The sequence below is a fragment of the Delphinapterus leucas genome, chromosome 8 (genome assembly GCF_059928025.1).
Source record: "Delphinapterus leucas isolate spDelLeu-1000000601 "Yukka" chromosome 8, BTC_Dleu_Yukka2, whole genome shotgun sequence".
NCBI classification, from domain to species: domain Eukaryota; kingdom Metazoa; phylum Chordata; class Mammalia; order Artiodactyla; family Monodontidae; genus Delphinapterus; species Delphinapterus leucas.
In genome coordinates, this window is record NC_143136.1 from 72,860,813 (window position 1) to 72,884,859 (window position 24,047).

Genomic DNA, 24,047 nt, shown 5'->3' on the forward strand with positions numbered 1-24,047 from the left:
TCACTATTTATTTTAGGCATCTAAGTTTCTTTTCCTTTTTTTGCTGTAGAGCTGGATCTTAATTTTTCCTTATTCTGTTTTTCTTGTTCTACTATTTTCTTTTTTGGTGGTGGTTTAATCTCCAACTTTCCCCTTCAGAACACTAAAACCAACCAGTAAGGAGAGATCTAAAGACATTTAATATTCTTTTTTTCTTTTGTCTTTATATTATTTTACCCTCTGCCTACACATTTTCCACAACACATACTATGCCGTATTGCAAGTGTGAAGGGTCACTGGACCAGTGCACTTATTTTGTACCCTGCGAGTCAAAGTTTGGCTAAGTTAACCCATTTGTGAAAAACAGAAGCAAAACAAACAAAACAAAACTTTTTCAATATGTTAATCTAGATAAAGCTAGAGCAGTATCTATAACTGCCTTTATAACTGTCTTTATGGGTTGGCCCCATTAACAAAAAGAAGGTTCTTTCAAAGTGGAATAATTGAACGTCTGGATAGGGCCTGTGCTCTCAGCTCTCCTCTGTGAGTGCTGCATTAGTGCTTTAGCGAAATCTATCTTTTCTTTTAGCTTAAGTGTGGCTGCTAGTGATTTCAGCCATTTCTTTCTACCTCCTTTGATTTATAAGCTCTTGTCTTAAGCTGGTAGATCAAAAGAGATGCAAATACAAGTACCCTCAATCTGTTCCAGCAGGAGGTATGCTCAAAATCCCTGCTGAGTTCTGGCCAGCTGCAAATGACCAGACTGGGAAATGAAGAACATCTCTGCCAGGGCTAGTCCTTCTACGAATCCATAGACTTTTGCAAACACTGAGTCTCAGATCCCTTTCTTGATGCAGGACAACAATGAAGAAGAATGGTGGCTGGACTGAGGCAGCGGGTTATAAGCTCAGGACCAAGGTTTTTCTGTATCTCCTTAGTGACTACTAGAGTACAGTTGTCATCAACCCCCTTTCACTTTTAGTTGGGGCAATAAAGGAAGAAAAGGGATGAGTCACAGACTTTGTATACTCTTAGATGCCATAAGAAGAAACATGTTTTGTCTCCGCGTGTCATAAGCAGTTGGCTGGCTGAAACACCTGCTCTGAGACCACTTGGGTGCTCAAACTCAACAATTCTGGGAAGGCAATAGCCATGGAAAGGAGAAGATCTGGGGAGGGAAGGTGACTGAAAATAAACAATAAGGCAAGAAAGAGGGAGTTTAAAAATTAGTAGGCAGGAGAACACACAGTGTGCCTCAGGCTGTCACAACATCATGCCGGCCTCTGCCAACACAGCCTTGCCCTGCATTCCAATTATAACTACCGTACCCCTCCCCGCCCCCCCTGCCGCGTGAGTGAGCCAGAGCCCCTAATCAGCAGCTGTTTTAACCCCGTCCTGTCTGGGCGGGAACAGATGCCTGGGGGCGACCGACACGCAGAGGCGGGGCCAAAACCAAAGCTGAGCCCCAGGAGCTGTGCGAACAAAGAAGAGAAAGGGAAATCTCTCCCAGCAGCCTCAGGAGCAGCGGATTAAATCCCCACAATCAACTTGAGGTACCCTGCATCTGTGGAATACCTGAATAGACAATGCGTCAACCCAAAATTGAGGCGGTGGACTTTGGGAGCAACTGTAGACTTGGGGTTTGCTGTCTGCGACTGACTTGTTTCTGATTTTTATGTTTATCTTAGTATAGTTTTTAGTGCTTGTTATCATTCGTGGATTTGTTTATTGGTTTGGTTGCTCTCTTCGTGTTTTTCAAATTGCTTTCTTATTTTTTAAATTTGAATTATTTTCTATTATTTTATTAATTATTATTTTTCTTTCTTTTTTTCTCCCTTTTCTTCTGAGCCATGTGGCTGACAGGGTCTTGGTGCTCCGGCCTGGTGTCAGGCCTGAGCCTCTGAGGTGGGAGAGCAAAGTTCAGGACACTGGACCACCAGAGACCTCCTGGCCCCACATAATATCAATCGGCAACAGCTCTCCCAGAGATCACAGTCTCAATGCTAAGACCCAGCTCCACCCAATGGAGAGCAAGCTCCAGCGCTGGATGCCCCATGCCAAATAACTAGCAAGACAGGAACACAACCCCACCCATTAGTAGAGAGGCTTCATAAAATCATACTAAGTTCACAGACACCCCAAAACACACCACTGGATGTGGCCCTGCCCACCAGAAAGACAAGATCCAGCCTCATCCACCAGAACACAGGCACCAGTCCCCTCCACCAGGAAGCCTACACAAGCCACTGAACCAACCTCAACTACTGGGGGCAGACTCCAAAAACAACAAGAACTATGAACCTGCAGCCAGCGAAAAGGTGACCCCAAACACAGTAAGTTAAGCAAAATGAGAAGACAGAGAAATATGCAGGAGATAAATGAGTAAGGTAAAAACCAAACAGACAAAATAAATGAAGAGAAAATAGGCAGTCTACCTGAAAAAGAATTCAGAGTAATGATAGTAAAGATGATCCAAAATCGTGGAAATAGAATGGAGAAAATACAAGAAATGTTTAACAAGGACCTAGAAGAGCTAAAGAGCAAATAAACAATGATGAACAACACAATAAATGAAATTAAAAATTCTCTAGAAGGAATTGATAGCAGTATAACTGAGGCAGAAGAACAGATAAGTGACCTGGAAGATAAAATAGTGGAAATAACTGCTGCAGAGCAGAATAAAGAAAAAAGAATGAAAAGAATTGAGGACAGTCTCAGAGATCTCTGGGACAATATTAAACACATCAACATTCGAATTATATGGGTCTCAGAAGAAGAAGAGAAAAAGAAAGGGCCTGAGAAAATATGTGAAGAGCTTATAGTTGAAAACTTCCCTAACATGGGAAAGGAAATAGTCAATCAAGTCCAGGAAGCGCAGGGAGTGCCACAAAAGAAAAATCGAAGGAGAAACACACCGAGACACGTAATAATCAAACTATCAAAAATTAAATGCAAAGAAAAGATATTAAAAGCAGCAGGGGAAAAGCAACAAATAACATACGAAGGATTCCCCATAAGATTAACAGCTGATCTTTCAGTAGAAACTCTGCAAGCCAGAAGGGAGTGGCAGGACATATTGAAAGTGATGAAAGGGAAAAACCTACAACCAAGATTACTCTACCCAGCAACGAACTCATTCAGATTTGACAGAGAAATGAAAACCTTTACAGACAAGCAAAAGCTAAGAGAATTCAGCACCACCGAACCAGCTTTACAACAAATGCTAAAGGAGCTTCTCTAGACAGGAGACATAAGAGAAGGAAAAGACCTACAATAGCAAACCCAAAACAATTTAAAAATGGTAATAGGAACATACATATTGATAATTACCTTAAATGTAAATGGATTAAATGCTCCAAACAAAAGACACAGACTGGCTGAATGGATACAAAAACAAGGCCCATATATATGCTGTCTACAAGAGACCCACTTCAGACCTAGGGACTCATACAGACTGAAAGTGAGGGGATGGAAAAAGATATTCCATGCAAATGGAAATCAAAAGAAAGCTGGAGTAGCAATTCTCATATCAGACAAAATAGACTTTAAAATAAAGATTATTACAAGAGACAAAGAAGGACACTACATAATGATCAAGGGATCAATCCAAGAAGAAGATATAACAATTGTAAATATTTATGCACCCAACATAGGAGCACCTCAATATATAAAGCAAATGCTAACAGCCATAAAAGGGGAAATTGACAGTAACACATTCATAGTAGGGGACTTTAACACCCCACTTTCACCAATGGACAGAACATCCAAAATGAAATTAAATAAGGAAACACAAGCTTTAAATGACACATTAAACAAGATGGACTTAATTGATACTTATAGGACATTCCGTCCAAAAACAATAGAATACGCTTTCTTCTCAAGTGCTCATGGAACATTCTCCAGGATAGGTCATATCTCGGGTCACACATCAAGCCTTGGTAAATTTAAGAAAATTGAAATCATATTAAGTATCTTTTCTGACCACAACGCTATGAGACTAGATATCAATCACAGGAAAAAAACTGTAAAAAATACAGACACATGGAGGCTAAACACTATGCTATTAAATAACCAAGAGATCACTGAAGAAATCAAAGAGGAAATCAGAAGATATCTAGAGACAAATGACAATGAAAACATGCCAACCCAAAACCTATGGGATGAAGCAAATGCATTTCTAAGAGGGAAGTTTATAGCAATACAATCCTACCTCAAGAAACAAGAAAAATCTCAAATAAACAGCTTAACCTTACACCTAAAGCAATTAGAGAAAGAAGAAGAACAACAACAAAAACCCCCAAAGTTAGCAGAATGAAAGAAATCATAAAGATCAGATCAAAAATAAATGAAAAAGAAATGAAGGACACAATAGCAAAGATCAGTAAAACTAAATGCTGGTTCTTTGAAAAGATAAACAAAATTGATAAACGATTAGCCAGACTCATCAAGAAAAAAAGGGACAGGTCTCAACTCAACGGAATTAGAAATGAAAAAGGAGAAGTAACAACTGACACTGCAGAAATACAAAGGATCATGAGAGACTACTATAAGCAACTATGTGCCAATAAAATGGACAACCTGGAAGAAATGGACAAATTCTTAGAAAAGCACAACCTTCTGAGACTGAACCAGGAAGAAATAGAAATATAAACAGACCAATCACAAGCACTGAAATTGAAACTGTGATTAAAAATCTTCCAACAAACAAAAGCCCAGGACCAGATGGCTTCACAGGTGAATGCTACCAAACATTTAGAGAAGAGCTAGCACCCATCCTTCTCAAACTCTTCCAAAATAGCAGAGGGAGGAATACTCCCAAACTCATTCTACAAGGCCATCATCACCCTGATACCAAAACCAGACAAAGACGTCACAAAAAAAGAAAACTACAGACCAATATCACTGATGAACCTAGATGCAAAAATCCTCAACAAAAATACTAACAAACAGAATCCAACAGCACATTAAAAGGATCATACACCATGATCAAGTGGCGTTTATCCCAGGAATGCAAGGATTCTTCAATATATGCAAATCAATCAATGTGATACACCATATTAACAAACTGCAGGATAAAAATCATATGATCATCTCAATAGATGCTGAAAAAGCTTTTGACAAAATTCAACACCCATTTATGATAAAAACTCTCCAGAAAGTAGGCACAGAAGGAACTTACCTCAACAAATAAAGGCCATATATGACAAACCCACAGCCAACATCGTCCTCAATGGTGAAAAACTGAAACCATTTCCTCTAAAATCAGGAACAAGACAAGGATGCCACTCTCACAAATATTATCCAACAGAGTTTTGGAAGTTTTAGCCACAGCAATCAGAGAAGAAAAAGAAATAAAAGGAATCCAAATCGGAAAAGAAGAAGTAAAGCTGTCACTGTTTGCAGATGACATGATACTATACATAGAGAATCCTAAAGATGCTACCAGAAAACTAGTAGAGCTAATCAATGAATGGGGTAAAGTAGCAGGATACAAAATTAATGTACAGAAATCTCATGCATTCCTATACACCAATGATGAAAAATCTGAAAGAGAAATTAAGGAAACACTCCCATTTACCTCTGCAATGAAAAGAATAGAACACCTAGGAATAAACCTACCTAAGGAGACAAAAGATTGCGGGCTAATCGGCGGCATTTGCGGAGGCTGGCGTTTAGGGTGTCTGTGCTAGTTGCTGCTTTTGGTGCGAAAAATGCCTGGTCTGGCGGCCACAAGCCCTGCCCCATCTGAGTCGCAGGAGAAGAAGCCTCTGAAGCCCTGCTGTGCCTGCCCAAAGACCAAGAAGGTGTGCGATGCGTGATTGAGAAAGGACAAGAGAACTGTGGACACCTAATGGAGGCCCACAAAGAATGCAAAAGTTTTCTGTATGCAGAAAACTATAAGACACTGATGAAAGAAATTAAGGATGATACAAACAGATGGAGAGATATACCATGTTCTTGGATTGGAAGAATCAACATCGTGAAAATGACTATACTACCCAAGGCAATCTACAGATTCAACGCGATCCCTATCAAACTACCAACGGCATTTTTCACAGAACTAGAACAAAAAATGTCACAATTTGTATGGAAACACAAAAGACCCCAAGTAGCCAAAGCACTCTTGAGAAAGAAAAACGGAGCTAGAGGAATCAGGCTCCCTGACTTCAGTCTATACTACAAAGCAACAGTAACCAAGACAGTATGGTACTGGCCCCAAAACAGAAAATATAGATCAATGGAACAGGATAGAAAGCCCAGAGATAAACGCATGCACAAATGGTCACCTTATCTTTGATAAAGGAGGCAAGAATATAAAATGGAGAAAAGAATTCTCTTCAATAAGTGGTGCTGGGAAAACTGGACAGCTACATGTAGAAGAATGAAATCAGCACCCTCCCTAACACCGTATACAAAATTAAACTCAAAATGGATTAAAGACCTAAATGTAAGGCCAGACATTATAAAACTCTTAGAGGAAAACACAGGCAGCAGACTCTTTGACATAAATCACAGCAAGATCCTTTTTGACCCACCTCCTAGAGAAATGGAAATAAAAACAAAAATAAACAAATGGGACCTAATGAAACTTCACAGCTTTTGCACAGCAAATGAAACCATAAACAAGACAAAAAGACAACCCTCAGAATGGTAGAAAATATTTGCAAATGAAGCAACTGACAAAGGATTAATCACCAAAATATATAAGCAGCTCATGCAGCTCAATATCAAAAAAACAAACAACCCAATCCAAAAATGGGCAGAAGACCTAAATAGACATTTCTCCAAAGAAGATATACAGATTGCCAACAAACACATGAAAGGATGCTCAATATCACTAATCATTGGAGAAATGCAAATCAAAACTACAATGAAGTATCACCTCACATCGGTCAGAATGGCCATCATCAAAAAATCTATAAGCAATAAATGCTGGAGACAGTGTGGAGAAAAGGGAACCCTCCTGCACTGTTGGTGGGAATGTAAATTGATACAGCCACTATGGAGAACAGTATGGAAGTTCCTTAAAAAACTACAAATAGAACTACCATACCATACCATATACCAGCAATCCCACTACTGGGCATGTACCCCGAGAAAACCATAATTCAAAAAGAGTCATGTACCGCAGTGTTCACTGCAGCACTATTTACAATAGCCCGGAGATGGAAGCAACCTAAGTGTCCATCGACAGATGAATGGATAAAGAAGATGTGGCACATATATACAAGGGAATATTACTCATCCATATAAAGAAATGAAATTGCGTTATTTGTAGTGAGATGGAGGGACCTAGAGTCTGTCATAGAGAGTGAAGTAAGTCAGAAAGAGAAAAACAAATACTGTTTGTATTTGTACTGCTAACACATATATATGGAATCTAAAAAAAAAAAAAAAAAAGGTTCCAATGAACCTAGGGGCAGGACAGGAATAAAGACACAGAAGTAGAGAATGGACTTGAGGACACGGTGAGGGGGAAGGGTAAGCTGGGATGAAGTGAGAGAGTAGCATTGACATATATACACTATCAAATGTAAAATAGATAGCTAATGGGAAGCAGCCACGATGCACAGGGAGATCAACTCGGTGCTTTGTGACCACCTGGAAGGGTGAAATAGGGAGGGTGGGAGGGAGATGCAAGAGGGAGGGGATATGGGGATATACGTATACATAGAGCTGATTCAGTTTGTTATACAGCAGAGACTAACACACCATTGTGAAGCAATTATACTCCAAAAAAGATGTTAAAAAAGAAAAAACAAAAGAAAACAAAACAAAAAAATTAGTAGGCAGTTGGAAAATTAAAATCTGTACTTGGGGTTTACTAATAGTGCTAAAGATAATTTAAAAAATCCCACACATAAGCTGTTTACTATCAGAATGGGATGACACTTGGCCCAGATATCTAGAAATTGTGTTCCCCAGAATACATGCAAGTTCAGTTTTAAAGACGGTCTTGCAATCTCCAGGAACAAAATTAACTTACCGTAAGTTAAAAAATAAATAAATTAATTAAAAAGGTCTCATGGCCACTCTTAGGGGCAAAATAGACAATCTGTGTAATTAATTATTATTCGGAAGAGTGACTTTAGACCTGCCAACATAGAAATTCACCTAAGCAGATGAACTCCTGTAAGCATTTAGTCCAAAGTTTCCCAGAGTGTTTCATCAGAGCATCCCTAACAGCAGAGGAGTAACTGTACCATCTGAGGAACGGAGCTGGTGCAGAGGGGTCTGCAGCTGGAAGTAGTTTGCTATGGGCACAAGATTTCCTGTCTTACCTTAAAATTCATGCACCATATTTGTGTTTGTTTTAATACAGAAATGTTTTTTCTTTTCTTTTCTTTTCTTTTTTTGCGGTACGCGGGCCTCTCACTGTTGTGGTCTCTCTCGTTGCGTACCACAGGCTCCGGACGCGCAGGCCCAGCGGCCATGGCTCACGGGCCCAGCCGCTCCGCGGCATGTGGGATCCTCCCGGACCAGGGCACGAACCCGTGTCCCCTGCATCAGCAGGCGGACTCTCAACCACTGCGCCACCAGGGAAGCCCCAGAAATGTCTCTTAATACTTAAAAGTTTCCCTTAACTTGCTGAGCCAAAGTCGTTTTGTGTTTCTCCTTTGGCATTGCGAATGCTGGCCCACTGCTGTGTGTACCTTCAGGGCTTCCTGTGTCGCATTAAGAGAAGCTTAGGGTTCGCCTGACTTCTTTGATCATCTTGCCATTTTTCAGCTCCAGAGAAATCACGGGGGTACTTGGACAGAGAGATCCTCACTAGTTGTTGCCACTCGGGACTCCTATTATTTTTATTAATTCTGGCACATGCTGGTGGACTGAGGTGAATAAAGTGGCAGTGAGTGAGGAGTTGAGGAGTTGTTATAAATACATATGCATTATTATCTTTGACTATCAAGTAAGAAAACCTTAACAGAATAGTTATGCTTCTATATAGTAGCTCCCTATAGGCAGGAATATCTATATTCTAGCAAAGCAAAATAGTACGTTTTCAGAGAACAATTCCAACGATGAAGGCGAAAACTTTGGTTAGAATGGGCCAGTCCCATTTTGTGCAGGTGTGGGAATACTGCTTTGCCCTCTAGAACTCTTTACAGCATATTTTAGCTCTAGTATTTTTAGGAACTCATAAACCCTCAGGGACTAGAACATTCCACCCAATCCTCTCACACTCTCCGTGGACTATTCCCCTCATGCCAAACTTGCTGCTTACAGAAAAATTACTCTCCAATGTCTAGAATTTATCAGAATTCATTAATAGGAACTAATGCAGTTTTAGATTTCAAGTGTAAAATTTCATTAACATCATGGACTCATAGTGTAAAATGAGTCCATTTTTAAAAAATGGATCGAGATGTATTTGGCTTACCTGAACCAGTGTTTGTCCTTCAGCTCTTGAATTCCTCACCAGGTGGTTATTAGTTGATCCTATGAATGAATGTTGTGGCCTATTATCTGCCTTACTCAAGTTCTGGCTGTTGTGGAAACTCCCTGCTTCCTGGTATCCACTGTCGGAATAAGAATTCATTTGTGTTGAACTTCTTGAGTTACCCAATGATCCTGAAGGAATGAAACCAGCAGAATATATCTTCATTTTACACTTCTGATGCTCATTTTCAAAATGGAAATATTAAAAGCAAATCTACTACTTAAAAGATAATACAACAGACCCTCACTTTCATGGAGAGACGTCTGTTCTGGTGAGTAGAGGGTTCCTTGCTCTGGCTCTGTCCTGATGAGATAGCTATTGGGATGGACAGCGTCCGAAGCTCTAGGTTTGTTTACACCAGTATTTGGCACATCTGGAAGAAGATAAGTTTAATCAGCTAAACTCAATGAAAATAATACATAAAAACTTGCTAAAAAAAGGGTTCAGGTATTTGTCAGTAATGTCTTATAATCTTAATACAAGACTATTAACTCAAGGCTTCATACAAGTTAATAAAAGACTATTTTCACCTTAAACTGCACAGTCATTTTGACTCTTTTCTATATGAAAGTGTTCCATATACTCAGTTTATTAATATATTTTGCCAAATTTCATGAATGTTTTTCATCCTGATTACCAGCCACAAATTAACTTACATACTACATTAAATTAATATCTGAAAACTGACCTTGTTACCCCTTGGAAAACTCACCTCTCAGGGTGAGTTCCTCCAAGAGGATTAACAGATGGAATGAGAAGGGTGACTATGTAAAAAAAGATCCTCCATATCTCAAACTATTGAAGTGAAAACTTGCATGATATTCACATTATTGAGCTTGGTGATGAAACCTCTGAAGGTAGGGCTAGCTTTTTATGTCACATTTCATATCATCTAAAATCAAAGGAACTCTGCAGAGTTTTCAGAACTGCCAACAATGGAAATTTAAATTTCTTATCCATTTGCTTATTTTATTCTTATAGTCTTTACAAAATGAATATAGACAAATCTAACCTCATTATTGTTTTCTTTACTCAAATCTGTCTCGCCCATTATCTTGTTTTATTTTCAACTGCATCATTTTGCCATCTTGAACTTAAAAAACAAAACAACTTATCTTCTTCCCGATTCCAACCTCTTTTTTATGCTGTAAATTTAGGTGGTGTAGCTTTTACTGCCTTTTCCCAGCTCTAATCAAATATGTTCTCTTTCCTCTAGGTTCTTCAAAATATATTTGCGCATATTCTGATTATATTCATGACAAGTCTTTCTTTCCTCAAGTTTAACCCTCATGTTACTAACAAACATTTTTTTTCAGGAATGCCACTTCACTCTCACTTTACAGGTTTAAATTGAATCGGTATCACATTCTGAGTTTAACACACAATCCTAAGGATTGAAATTAGTCTTTCCTTTCTGACTTTCTTTAACTATTTATTAAGGCCCTACTATATGCCAGGCTCTAAGCATGCAGCTGAGAAAAGATACAGTGTTTGTGTGTCACCGTGCATGCACATGTTTGTGTTACTGTCTGGGGAAAGGAGCTTAGGAAAAATTTCCTAAAGGAAGTAATATCTAAGCAGTATCCACTTACCACAGGAGGCCAGTTTGCCCTTTCTTTATAACACTTATCACCATCTCTCTCCACTAGACTGTAAGCTCAAAGCAGGCAGGGACTTTTGTCTGCTTTGTTTACTGTTGTATCCTCAGTGCCTAGGATAGGTGCACAGCACTCAGTAGGTGCTCAGTAAATATTTATTGAACAAACAAATTCCCAGTAAGAATAGCAGCTTCTCTTTATTGAGCACTGATTCATGCCTGCCTGGCATTGTGCTGTGGGCTTTACTTTATTGTGTTCAATAAGGTTTGTCTATGAAAAGCAAAGTAAAACTTTTAGGCATTGCTGATCAAGCTAGTTTGGAAAGGGAATATAGGGTTTACAGGAGAACTGGGATGCCACATTCTAAACCTTTAACTTGATGTCAGATTCAATCCAAGGTTTTGTTTCCTAGCCTCCAGAAAGATTTGCTGACATTCCTAATATAGGTTTTTGATGACCCTGTCTCTAGGTTTATCATTTGACATTACACTTCTAGGTAGCAGAACTCTGTGATAGTTCTGAATTCTTAAGTTTGGAATTTCAATACAGATTTCAGATTGTATGTGGATTCCCTGGTACACACGGAAACATGATCTAAGTCTGTATCAGGCTGATAATAGTGAAGAGTAATCTGCTTCATTTGTAAGTCTTCTGTCTTCCCACAGTTCTAAACACTCTTACACAGCAATTCTTGAAGGAGTTTTATTCGGGACTAAGTAAAATACATACTTTGCTAGGTTATAAGAGTTTTACAGGGAATGGAATGCCTCAGAGAAGCTAAACAAGAGAGGACCTGAAATCAGAGCTAGGTAGTAATCCACCTTTATTTCATCCAGGAACGGAACACTGGAAAATCACAAAGGAAATGGCAACAAACTATAGACATGGAAGCACCAATCTGGCAGTTTCAAGAATTGGCATAATGGAAAAGTGTGCCACTTTTAAAAAGAAAAAGACGTTTAGATAGCTCCTAGCTTCAGCTTTAGTACAAGATAAAACCTGGGATACCATTACATCAAACCTCTTGGCTTGGAAACACTAGGTGGCATGCAGTGTCAGAATCTGAAAAATTATCACCATGGAAACCAAAACCATTAGAGTTCTGTGTATGTCTGTCTCTTTTTAACCATTAGGAGATATTATTTAAGTAAGAAAAGAAAAAGACGCTAAAAATCTGTACTTCAGCAATTTTGTCTCTTTATCCAATGAAACATTTTCTCACAAACCAGGTGACAAGCAATTGTGCTCATTTACACTCTTTTCTAAGAGAAGCTATTTAAAATAATCTTGATGGGATCAAGATGGCAGAGTAGGAGGATCCTGAGCTCACTTCCTCCTACGGATACACAAAACTGCAACTACGGATAGAACAACCATGTCTGAGAATGGCCTGAAGACTAGCAGAACAGATTTTCTACAACTGAGGATATAAAGAAAAGTCCACATTGAGATGGGTAGGAGGGGAAGATACACGGTCTAGTCAGAACGCACACACTTAGTGCAGCAACCCACAAACAGGAGAGATATTACAACCGTGGAGGACCCCTGAGGAGCGAGGGACCCAAGTCCCACGTCACGCTCCCCAGACCAGGGGAGCTGCACAAGGAAGACAAGCCCCCATAACGTCTGGCTTTGAAAACCAGCAAGGCTTAAGTCTGGAAGAGCCAGAGGGCTGTGGGAAACCAAGCCTCTGCCCATAAAGAGCTCACACACAAACTCACCTGTTCCAGGTACCAGGGCAGAAGCAACAGCTTGAAAAGCATCGAGGTCATATGAGAAGGAGATTCACTGACTAATTTGGAGGTATGTGCCAGACGGCAGGTATCTGGTGGAACTTTCTTTGGGAATGGAAACACTCTCAGATGCCATTTTTCTTCTTTTCACTTTCCTTCCCCCTGGCTGACCTGTTGCTGGCAGCTGCCATTTCTGTTTCTCTTTTCTCAACCTAACTAACACTGTGCACCTTCCCCAGGTGTTCCTGAGGACCAGCCCTGCACAACCCACCTGCCCCAGCGGGCCCCTTTAAAGTGGTTCTCACTCTGCCCCAGCCAGTGGGTAGCCCCAGCCAGCACTGGAACCCCTCCAAAGTGGCTCTCACTCCAGGGAGCTAGCTCAGCATATCAGCATGTCTGCAACAGTTCCGGCTGGCCTTGCAGCCAGTTGAGCTGGGGACCAGCCCCACACATCAGTGTGCCTGCAGCAGTTGAGGAAAAACCTATTAGCTGGCTGAACCAAGGGGGTGAGCCCAGCCTACCAGAGTGCCTGTAGCAATAGTGGTCTAACCACAACAAGAGGGCACACACAGGGGTAGCCCTGGATATCCTGGCTCTTGTGACCAGGAGGAACTGTGATACTGGACCTCACAGGGAACTTTCTATATAAGACCACCTTTTCAGGACCAGGAGAAATAGATGATATGCCTAATGCATAGAAACAAACACAGAGAGTTAGACAAATGAGAAGACAAAGGAATAGCTTCCAAATGAAAAAAACAAGACAAAAACTCAGAAAAAGAACTAAACAAAATGGAGATAAACAATTTACCAGGTAGAGTTCAAAATAATGGTCATAAAGATGCTCACCAAACTAGGATGAAGAATGGATGAACTCAGGGAGAACTTCAAAAAAGAGAGAGAAAATATAAAAAAGAACTAATCAGAATTGAAGAATAAAATAACTGAAGTAAAAAACACACTAGAGGAAATCAACAGCAGATTAGAGGATGCAGAATAACATATCAATGATATGGAAGACAGGATGGTGAAAATCACTGAGTAAGAAGAGCAAAAAGGAAAAAGAATTTAAAAAATGTGGATAGTTTAAGGGACTACTGCAACAACATCAACTATCTAACATTCACACTACAGGGTCTGTAGAAGGAGAAGAGAGAGAGAAAAGGACAGAAAATCCATCTGAAGAAACAATGGCTGAAACTCCCCTAACCTGGGGAAGAAAACAGATATCCAGGTGCAGGAAGCACAAAGTCCCAAATAAGATGAACTCAAAGAGATCCACACCAAGACATAATTAAATGGCAATAGTTAAAGATAAAGAGAGAAAAACAAAAAGTCACATACAAGGGTTAATATGCCATAAGGCAATTGGCTGATTTTTCAGCAGAAACTTTACAGGCCATAAAGGAGTGGCATGATATAGTCAAAGTAATGAAAGGAAAAACTTACGACCAAGAATACCCTACCCAGCAAGATTATCATTCAGAATTGAGAGATAAAGAGTTTTCCAAACAAGTAAAAGCTAAAGAAGTTCATCATCGCTAAACTGGTCTTAAAAAAATGTTAAAAGGACTTTTTTAAATGGAAAAGAAAAGGCTATAACTAGAAACAAACAAACAAATGAACAAGATGAAAGAAAAAAGTAGCACTGGTAAAGGGAAACATTTAGTAAAAGTAGTGGATCGACCACCTAAAAGGTCAGTATGAAGGTTAAAGGACAAAAGTAGTAAAATCATCTATATCTAAAAGAATGAGCTAAGTGATACACAAAATGAAAGTAAAATATGACCTCAAAAACATAAAATGTTCAGGGAGGGGAGTAAAAAAAGTAGTGCTTTTAGAAAGTGCACAAACTTAAGTGACCATCAACTTAAAATAGACTGCTATATTCATAGGCTGTTATATATAAAACTCATGGGAACCACAAACCGAAAACCTGTAACAGATACACAAAAAATAAAGAGAAAGAAATATAACCATTACACTAAAGAAAGCCATCAAATCACAAGGGAAGAGAACAAGAGAAGAAGGAAGGAACATAGAAGAAGTATAAAAACAGCCAGAAAACAATTAACAAAATGGCCATGGGGTTTCCCTGGTGGCGCAGTGGTTGAGAGTCCACCTGCCGATGCAGGGGACACAGGTTCATGCCCCGGTCCGGGAGGATCCCACATGCCGTGCAGCGGCTGGGCCCCTGAGCCATGGTCCCTGAGCCTGCGCATCTGGAGCCACTGCTCCGCAGTGGGAGAGGCCACAAGGGTGAGAGGCCCGCATACCGCAAAAAAAAAAAAAAAAAAGGCCGTAAGTATGTTCCTATCAATAATTACTTTTAATGGAAATAGACAACATGCTCCAGTCAAAAGACATAGGGTGGCAGAATGGATTAAAAAAACAAGACCCATATATATGCTGCCTACAAGAGACTCACTTCAGATCCAAACACACAAATGAAGGGATGGAAAAAGATGTTCCATGCAAACAGAAATGAAAAGAAAGCTGGGGTAGCAATACTTCTATCAGGCAAAATAAAATTTAAAATACAGACTGTGACAAGAGACAAAGAAGGGCATTACATAATGATAATGGGATCGATCCAACAAAAGGACATAACTTGTAAACAGCTATGCACCCAACACAGGAGCACCTAAATACATAAAGGGAAATACTGACAGCAATACGGTAATAGGGGACTTTAACACCCCACTTACATCAATGGACAGATCAACCAGACAGTCAATAAGGGAACATTGACTTTAAACAACACATTAGACCAAATAGACTTAATGTGTGTATCTATCTATCTATCTATCTATCTATATATATACACATATATATATACACACACACACAATACACATTCTTTTCTAAGGCACATGGAACATTCTCCAGGATGGATCACATGTTAGGCCACAAAACAAGTCTCGATAAATTTATGAAGACTGAAATCACATCAAGTGTGTTTTCTGACCATAACAGTATGAAACTAGAAATCAATAACGAGAAGAAAACTGGCAAAACCACAAACACCTGAAGGCTAAACAACATGCAACTAAACAACCAATGGGTCAATGAAGGAATCAAAGAAGAAATAAAAAAAGACTTTGAGACAAAGTGGAAACACAATATTTCAAAATCTATGGGACTAGGCAAAATCAGTTTTAAGAGGGAAGTTTATAGTGATACAGGACTACCTCAGGAAACAAGAAAATTCTGAAATAAATAATCTAACCTTACACCTAAAGGAACTGGAAAAAGAACAAAGCCCAAAGTTAGCAGAAAGAAGGAAGTAATAAAGACTGGAGCAGAAATAACTAAAATAGAGACTAAAAAAACAATAGAAAAGATCAATGAAACTAAAAGCTGGTTCTCTGAAAAGATAAAATTGATAAACCTTTGGCTACACTCATCAAGAAAAACAGAGAGGGGACTCAAATAAATAAAATCAGAAAAGAAGCAGGAGAAGTTACAACTGACACCACACAGAGGATTGTAAGAGATTACTTCAAACAATTACACGCCAACAAATCAGATAACCTAGAAGAAATGGATCAATTCCTAGAAACACAAAATCTTTCAAGACTGAATCAGGAAGAAACAGAAAATCTGAGCAGACTGATTGCTAGTAATGAAATTAAATCAGTAATAAAAAAAACTCCCAACAGACAAAAGCCCAGGCCCAGACTGGTTTCACAGTTGAATTCTACCAAACAAACAAACAAAACAAAACAAAAGTTAAGAACTATCCTTCGCAAACAAATCCAAAAAAACCCCATGCTTATATGGTCAATTAATTTACTACAAAGAAGCCAAGAATATGCAATGGGGAAAGGCAGTCACTTCAGTAAATGGTGTTAGGAAAACTGGATAACTACATGCAAAAGAATGAAATTTTTTTTTTTACAACACGTACAAAAATAAAATCAAAATGGATTAAAGACTCAAATGTAAGATCTGAAACCATAAAACCCTAGAACAAGACATAGGCAGTACACTCTTTGACACCAGTCTTAGCAATATTTTTTTGGATCTGTCTCCCCAGGCAAGGACAACAAAAGCAAAAATAAACAAACGAGACTACCTCAAACTAAACAGCTTTCGTACACCAACAAAACAAAAAGGTACCCCACTGACTGGGAGAAGATATTTGCAAATGATATATATGTTAAGGGGTTAATATTCAAAATACATAAAGAACTCATACAAATTAACATCAAAAAAACCAAAAAACAAGAAATAATTCAATTAAAAAATGGGCAGAGGACTTGAATAGACTTTTTTTTTTTAACATCTTTATTGGAGTATAATTGCTTTACAATGGTGTGTTAGTTTCTGCTTTATAACAAAGTGACTCAGTTATACATATACATATGTCCCCCATCTCTTCCCTCTTGCGTCTCCCTCCCTCCCACTTGAATAGACATTTTTATAAGGAAGACATACAGATGATCAACAGATACATGAAAAGATGCTCAACATCACTAATCATACGGAAATATAAATCAAAACCACATGCGCTATCACCTCACAGCTGTCAGAATGGTTATTATCAAAAAGACAAAAATCAAGTGTTGGTGACGATGTGGAGAAAAGAAAACCCTTGGGTACTGTTAGTGGGATTGTAAATTGGCGCAGCCATGATGGAAAAGAGTATGGAGGCTCCTCAAAATATTAAAAATAGAATTACCATATGATCCAGCAATTTCACTTCTGGATATTTATCTGAAGAAAATAAAAGCATTAATTTGAGAAGATATATGCACTCATATGTTCACTGCACCATCACTTACAATAGCCAAATACAGAAGCAGCCCAAGTGTCCATCAATGGATGAATGGGTAAAGATGTGGTATTCCCTTGTGTGAATATTACTCGGCCATAAAAAAGAATGAAATTTTGCCATTTGCCACAACACGGACAGACCTAGAGGGTATCATGCTAAGTGAAGTAAGTCAGACAATGACAAATACCGTATGATTTCACTTATATGTGGAAGCTAAAAAACCAAAACAGAAACAGACTCATAGACACAGAGAAAGAAATTAGCTCTCAAGGGATGGGTGTGGGGGGATGGTTGGCAAAACTGGTGAAGGGGCTTAAGAGGTACAGACTTCCAGTTATAAAATAAATAAGTCATGGGGACATAATGTACAGCACAGATGAACCTAGGGGCAGGGCAGGAATGAAGATGCAGATGTAGAGGACGGCCTTGAGGACATGGGGCGGGGGAGGGGTAAGCTGGGACGAAGTGAGAGAGTGGCGTGGACATATATACACTACCAAATGTAAAATAGATAGCAGGTGGGAAGCAGCTGCATAGCACAGGGAGATCAGCTCCGTGCTTTGTGACCACCTAGAGGGGTGGGATAGGGAGGGTGGGAGGGAGATGCAAGAGGGAGGGGATATGGGGATACATGTATGCATATGGCTGATTCACTTTGTTGTACAACAGAAACTAACACATCATTGTAAAGCAATCACACTCCAATAAAGATGTAGTAAATAGAAAAAGAGAATATAATCAACAGTATCCCAGTAACTCTGTACAGTGACAGATAGTTACTAAACTCATTATGATCAATTTGTAATGTATATAAATGTCGAATCACAATGTCGTACACCCAAAACTAACATTGTATATCAACTATGCTTTAATTAAAAAAAAAATAAATAAATAATCTTACACAGATCAAGTACAAATTGTAAGATACATTATTCCATACTGGTCATCCTAACAGTAAAACTTAACAGAATTAGAATCTCAATGCAAACACAAACGAAATCAACAAAATTACCCCCAAGTAATATGATCACCTGCCCTCTAAATGTTAGTATCTGTTTCTTATACTTTTATTTTTTATTTATTTACTTTTCGGCTGTGCCGTGTGGCATGCAGCATCTCAGTTCCCTGAACCCGTGCCCCTGCAGTGGAAGCCCAGAGTCTTAACCACTGGACCATCAGGGAAGCCTATGTTTCTCATAGTTTTAAATGCAATGCACAGAATATAGAAAAGGACACAGAGATGTTAACTAGAACACTAAAATATTAAATCCCCATGTACCCCAAATCTAATTTGAAGACCTAAATGACTGGGTTTAGAGTACAGGGTACCTATTTTGTGCTTTATATTTCAGTAAATATAAAAGTTACAGTTTTACAAAGTTGGTTAAAGAGGTTTATTTAATATGAACTGTAAAACAACCAAATTCTATACTGTGAATAAGGTCTTCAGTCATTTTTCTACTTCTATAGTAGAGTCCAATGATAATGTATACCTACAAAGACGAAAAGATACTGAAATCTCTTCTGAATCACTAAAAGGAAATTAAATTGTTTTCAAGATAGTTTTTGCTATTATTTAGTTTCTTTGAAAACGTGTAATTCACAAATCGTATACACCCACGTAAATGTATGTACATACAGCTACTATACCTCAGATACACAAACGGGTTATTGTAGTATGGTGTGTCACAATTACTAATTATGCATTATTTATGCAGTCTTTCAAATAAATGTCTTTTAAAAACGTCTGCTTTGTGGAATGGAAGCAGATACTAGTCAAATTTACCAGAGAAACCCAGAGACTTACAGGATGGGGTTCATCATTTTACGATCAATGCTGTAAACTACAATTAAACAGCTGGCATGCTGTTTAGCACAATCAGAACATGAAATTGAGAGATTTTTCAGAGTAAAAATGGCAAACAGAATATGAACGCTACTTCTTTAATCTGTGTACTGAAGAACATGTGCTACCTTTTTGAAAAAATCACAAACATGTTTTCTGGGACACCAGAAATACACTATGGGAGATTTTCAAACATCAAATTAGCATCTTCCAAGAAAATGAATGTCTACAAATATAGAACTTGAATAAGCTTCAAGGTGGAATGAAATAATCTCCATCTGTGATTAAGACTGGGAGATTTGTGGAAGCATGGTCCTTCTTGTCTGCTACATTTCATCTGAGTGCCTCAATATTACCCAAAAAAGGGCAATTAATTAGAAAAAGTAGAAGGCCGCAGCTAAGAAAAGTAAGGGACAATAATGGTGTAGGGCTATGAAAATCTGTTACATTACCCATCCCATCAAGCTCACAGTAAAAGATGAAATACAAAGTGAATTATTTTTTCTTTTCTGTGATGTACCTCCCAAATACATACCAAGTACACATAAAAATATGCTCAGTGAAAGGTCTAAGGCTTGTTTAAAGAACTTTAAATTCTTAAAATGACTCTGCTTTGTTAATCTATGTGTTTATGTTATATGAAATGACAGAGGTCTACACTGTGTGTAAAATCACCACTGAAACAGGAACCTAGGGATCAGTAAGGAGATTTTTAGTATGTATAACCCTGTAACTTGTCTTTCACAAACCAGCAGGCTGCAACCTTATGCTAGATTCTCCTTGTCCTGAGTTGCTATAGCGTTTAGGGGTTTGCCCTTACATAAAGGCAGTGCAGTGTGGGTTTTGGCAGGGATCTCGGGATGGTAATAGCACACAACGTTAAGGCAGATTATACTTTCTTTGGCAGCTAAGGGAAATGGGTATGTCACATTTCTTCCAACTCTGGCCTATGAGTTGAAGTCAGGCTATCACACTCAGGTGCAACACTGTGAAAAATATGAGAATTTAGTCTTACGGGGACTCAACTTCCTGTTTGGCCCTGGGACTCTCACTTCCAGTAGCACTGTAGGCTCAGAAGGGAGTCTACTTTCCACAGAGCTGCTGCAGAAATATTCCAGTGCCTTCAATGGCTAAGAAGTAAAGCTCTCAGCCAAATTCTGGAAGCGGACCTGGAAAATGGTCCCCAAGACTTGTCCTCTTCAGTAGCTTCTCTGATGTACAAGACTCATTTCTACAGCAGGTAACTTTATTATTGGAGGCAATGAGAACGTTGGGAAATCCTGTTTCAGAGTGAAAATGTAAATAGGGTGATGGAAGCATGAAGCATAAGAACAATTCCTTAACCCACATAAGATAGAGATGGATATTGACTGATATCTTAAGAATACTACAGATACTTGGAGTTTGTTGACCCAACTACAAACTACTACATACATATGATATTCTTTCAAAGTTGGGTTTTAATGGAAGTAAAGACTTAGAACGAGCAGAAGGCCATGTTTCTTGAAGCTATTTCTAGTCTGGTTCTCTTGATATATCTAGATTTTTGGATCTTATGCATGCTTATACTATCTCTTAAATATTAATAAGACAATGGCCCTAAAATTTTTACTCATACGGAAAACACTGTGTGAAAAGCCTTGGAAAATAGAAACCATTATTAATGAAGTACCTTCTAGTTCACTTTAAACCTTGCTCTAAACATCAACTAGTCTGCCTTAAAATCCACTGTAGAAGCTCATCTACCCGAATTGAATTTCATAGTTTAAACAAACTTCGTATCTGTATAAACTGGTATAAAGTACTTTGGATTTCTACAATGACAAATCTGAAAAATATTTTAGGTTTGTATGCCACCAGAGAGCTCTCCTGTTCAAAAACATTTTAAAATTCCTGAATTCTCTTCAGGGATTCAAAATGATTAAAACTAATTTTTAGGGGAAAAATAGGAATTTCCACAAGTAGTCATATTAAGATGAGTGTTTATTAAGTATTTTTAGTCTGGGTACTAACTAAAATACAGTTATTAAACTTACCATAAAAAATTCAGTCTATTATCCCTATAAAAGGAAAACTATAAAAACAAGAAGTTTAGAAATACGAAGATGAAAAGAAATGGATCACATCTGCAAAGTGTCCGAGTTTAACAGGCGGTGCTCATAAAAGGCCAGAGGGCTCTCACTTCCTAACGAGTAAAGCTGAACAAAGAATAAGGGACTTGCTGTGATGTAAAAAGTGTAGTCTATGGAAAATAAGTGCTCAAAAACCAGTCAAATATTTTTCCAAAGACAAATTTTGTTCCTTTTGGGGAAAAGATGTTACCAAATATATAAATGAAAATATTTGATAGTGGGAGATACATTTCTTCTGTTAAAAAAAAAAAAAAAGGAAACCAAAAAAACCCTTCTCTAAAAAATTCCATACATATTCACCTTTAAAAGAAATGAATGGGTCTTGTGAAACCAGGTTTTTCTGTACTTTTCTACTGGATTATCTATTTTGGTAAAGATTATCAATATAAAGCTAAATGCAGGCTAACTTTGGCATAAAAATGAAATGTGGAGTTATAGATGGTAGCCTTTTTAATGTTTCCCAAAGTAACAATTGTAAGCTAAGGAAGTGGGGCTCTGTGTTGAGGTGGTAATGGAAAAAAACAGATTTCGGACTTTACAATTTCTATTTTATTTTAGCTAGTTAATAGATTATTTCTTCACGTATCACTAAAAACATGAGAAAAGTTTGAATTAAACATAAAATGTTAAAGGCTAAAGCTGGATATTTGATTTTTACATGAAGTACTAACAATATTTAAGCTTCTGGGGGATGTGTTCATACGTCATGAATAACTGGCTCAGGAACATAAAGATACATGTTGGCTAAAGCTAAATGCTAATATTCTTATTTGCTGGCACAAACACCCATGCACACACAGAGTGATAAATGTGGAGTTCTAAGCTGATGCCCACCACGCTACAGGTGATTTTGCTTAGTAAGAATTTTAACAAAATCCCATCTATGTGGAAACTCAAATTAAGTACCACCCACTGGCTGGGGAGCACATGTCACTGTCTCATACTTGGTTTCATTTCTGTTAGGACCAGCCTTCAGAGTATGGGCAACAGCTTACTGGCTTTAACACGTCACTCTGATGTACGATTTAAATCCCACTATTTTGAACGCTTTATTTAAACAACTTGTATTTAAATTTTTTAAAATTAAACTTTTCAAACATATATAAAAACAGAGAAAAGTATAACTAACAACCCCCCAGATTTCATAATTACATTATACCACACTTTTATGATCCATTTATCTTTTTCTTTTCTTCTGTTAGAGAATTTTAAAACAGACCTCTCATATCAGATGATCAGAACTCTAAATACTTCCATTTGTAGCTCTGTAAAATAAGGACTTCACAAAACTACAATTATTCCATAATGCCGTATAATGAGTTCATACTCAGAATTTTCCTGATGTCTCAGAAATGTCTTTCTTCAGTGGCTTGTACTAGTCAGGCTGAAATAAGGTTCACTGATTGCGTTTTTGATTGTTACTTAAGTTCTTTCGATCTAGAAAGGATTTCCCATTCCTTCATTTTCATTTTCTTGGCTCACTGCTGGAACCATAGCAATAAACTCATAGGATGTGCCACATTCTAAATGTTTGATGGCTTTCTCGCGGTGGCATTTACACATCCTCAAACCTCAATTTTTCCTGTAAGCAGAAATTTAGAGCTAAAAGCTTTCAGGTCAAACTTTTGTGGTTAGAATACTTCATGAACAGTGCTGTGTACTTCACATGACGTCACATCAGAACTTTTACATTTGCTCAGATCAAGCAGCCAGTTCAAGTGGTGGCAGCCTGATCTTTGTATTTTCAAGTTCACCATCTTCCTTTCTACTAATGCAAGGATTCTCAACCTTGGTTGCACACTGCACAGCTTGGTTGTCTGGCGTGGAAATGGAGGGCATAGAATTTAGAAACTACTGCCGAGTCCCATGCCCAGAGACTGCAATTCAATCAGCCCAAGTTGTGGTATGAATATCAGGATTTTTAAAAACTCCCAAGGTGATTCCAATGTGCAGCTAGGATTGAGAATATAGAGGTTTTTGCATACACTGACAATCTTTGCTTGAACGAGTGATTTCATTAGGGGCTGTAAATTGGTGACTTTTCTAATTTTATTGTTCTTTCTACATTTATCAGCAGGAATTCTCTGGCATATTTAAGAAATCTTTAGATAGCCAGTAATGACTAGGGTTATTTGGTGATCCTGAAATAAAATCTGTATAGGACAAGTGGGATAAAATTTTAATTCTTCTCTTTAATTACTAGTAACTAAGTTGATTTAATTATGAGTAAGGCAGTGGTTCTCAAACTGCAGAGTGGAATCAACTGGGGAGCTTTAAAGACTATTGATTTCTGGTTTGGGCCCCAGACTTTTGGATTTAATTGTGTATCAGGAGGGCCGGGAATAATATTTTAACAGCTCCACAGGCAATTTTAACGTGCAGCAAAGTTTGGGCACCTCTGGAGTGAGGTGTTGGTACCCAAATCACCTCTAATAGTGATAGTATTTTTTGCTTGTTTTGGTAATCGTTTTTGCATTTTTGTTGACAGAAAAATGTATCTGATCATTTTGAGACAGATATGAAAAGAGAAGAAACCA

The 24,047-nt window shown here is 38.3% G+C and overlaps 1 protein-coding gene across 19 annotated transcripts in view; it reads right to left on the minus strand.

Moving 5' to 3' along the window:
* Window positions 1-24,047, minus strand: part of PKP4 (plakophilin 4) — a 251,064-nt gene that overhangs the window by 55,685 nt on the left and 171,332 nt on the right. For 14 of the 19 annotated variants that reach the window (XM_022569780.3, XM_089916792.1, XM_089916790.1 and 11 more), the window contains 2 exons: window positions 9,663-9,794; window positions 9,362-9,552 (listed from right to left, as the gene is read on the minus strand). The exons of 3 other annotated variants lie outside the window; for them this stretch is intronic. In XM_022569780.3, coding sequence (XP_022425488.1) covers window positions 9,362-9,552; window positions 9,663-9,794 — 323 coding nt within the window. The remainder of the gene's footprint in view (window positions 1-9,361; window positions 9,553-9,662; window positions 9,795-24,047) is intronic. 2 more of the 19 variants (XM_089916798.1, XM_089916795.1) reach the window with 1 other exon arrangement.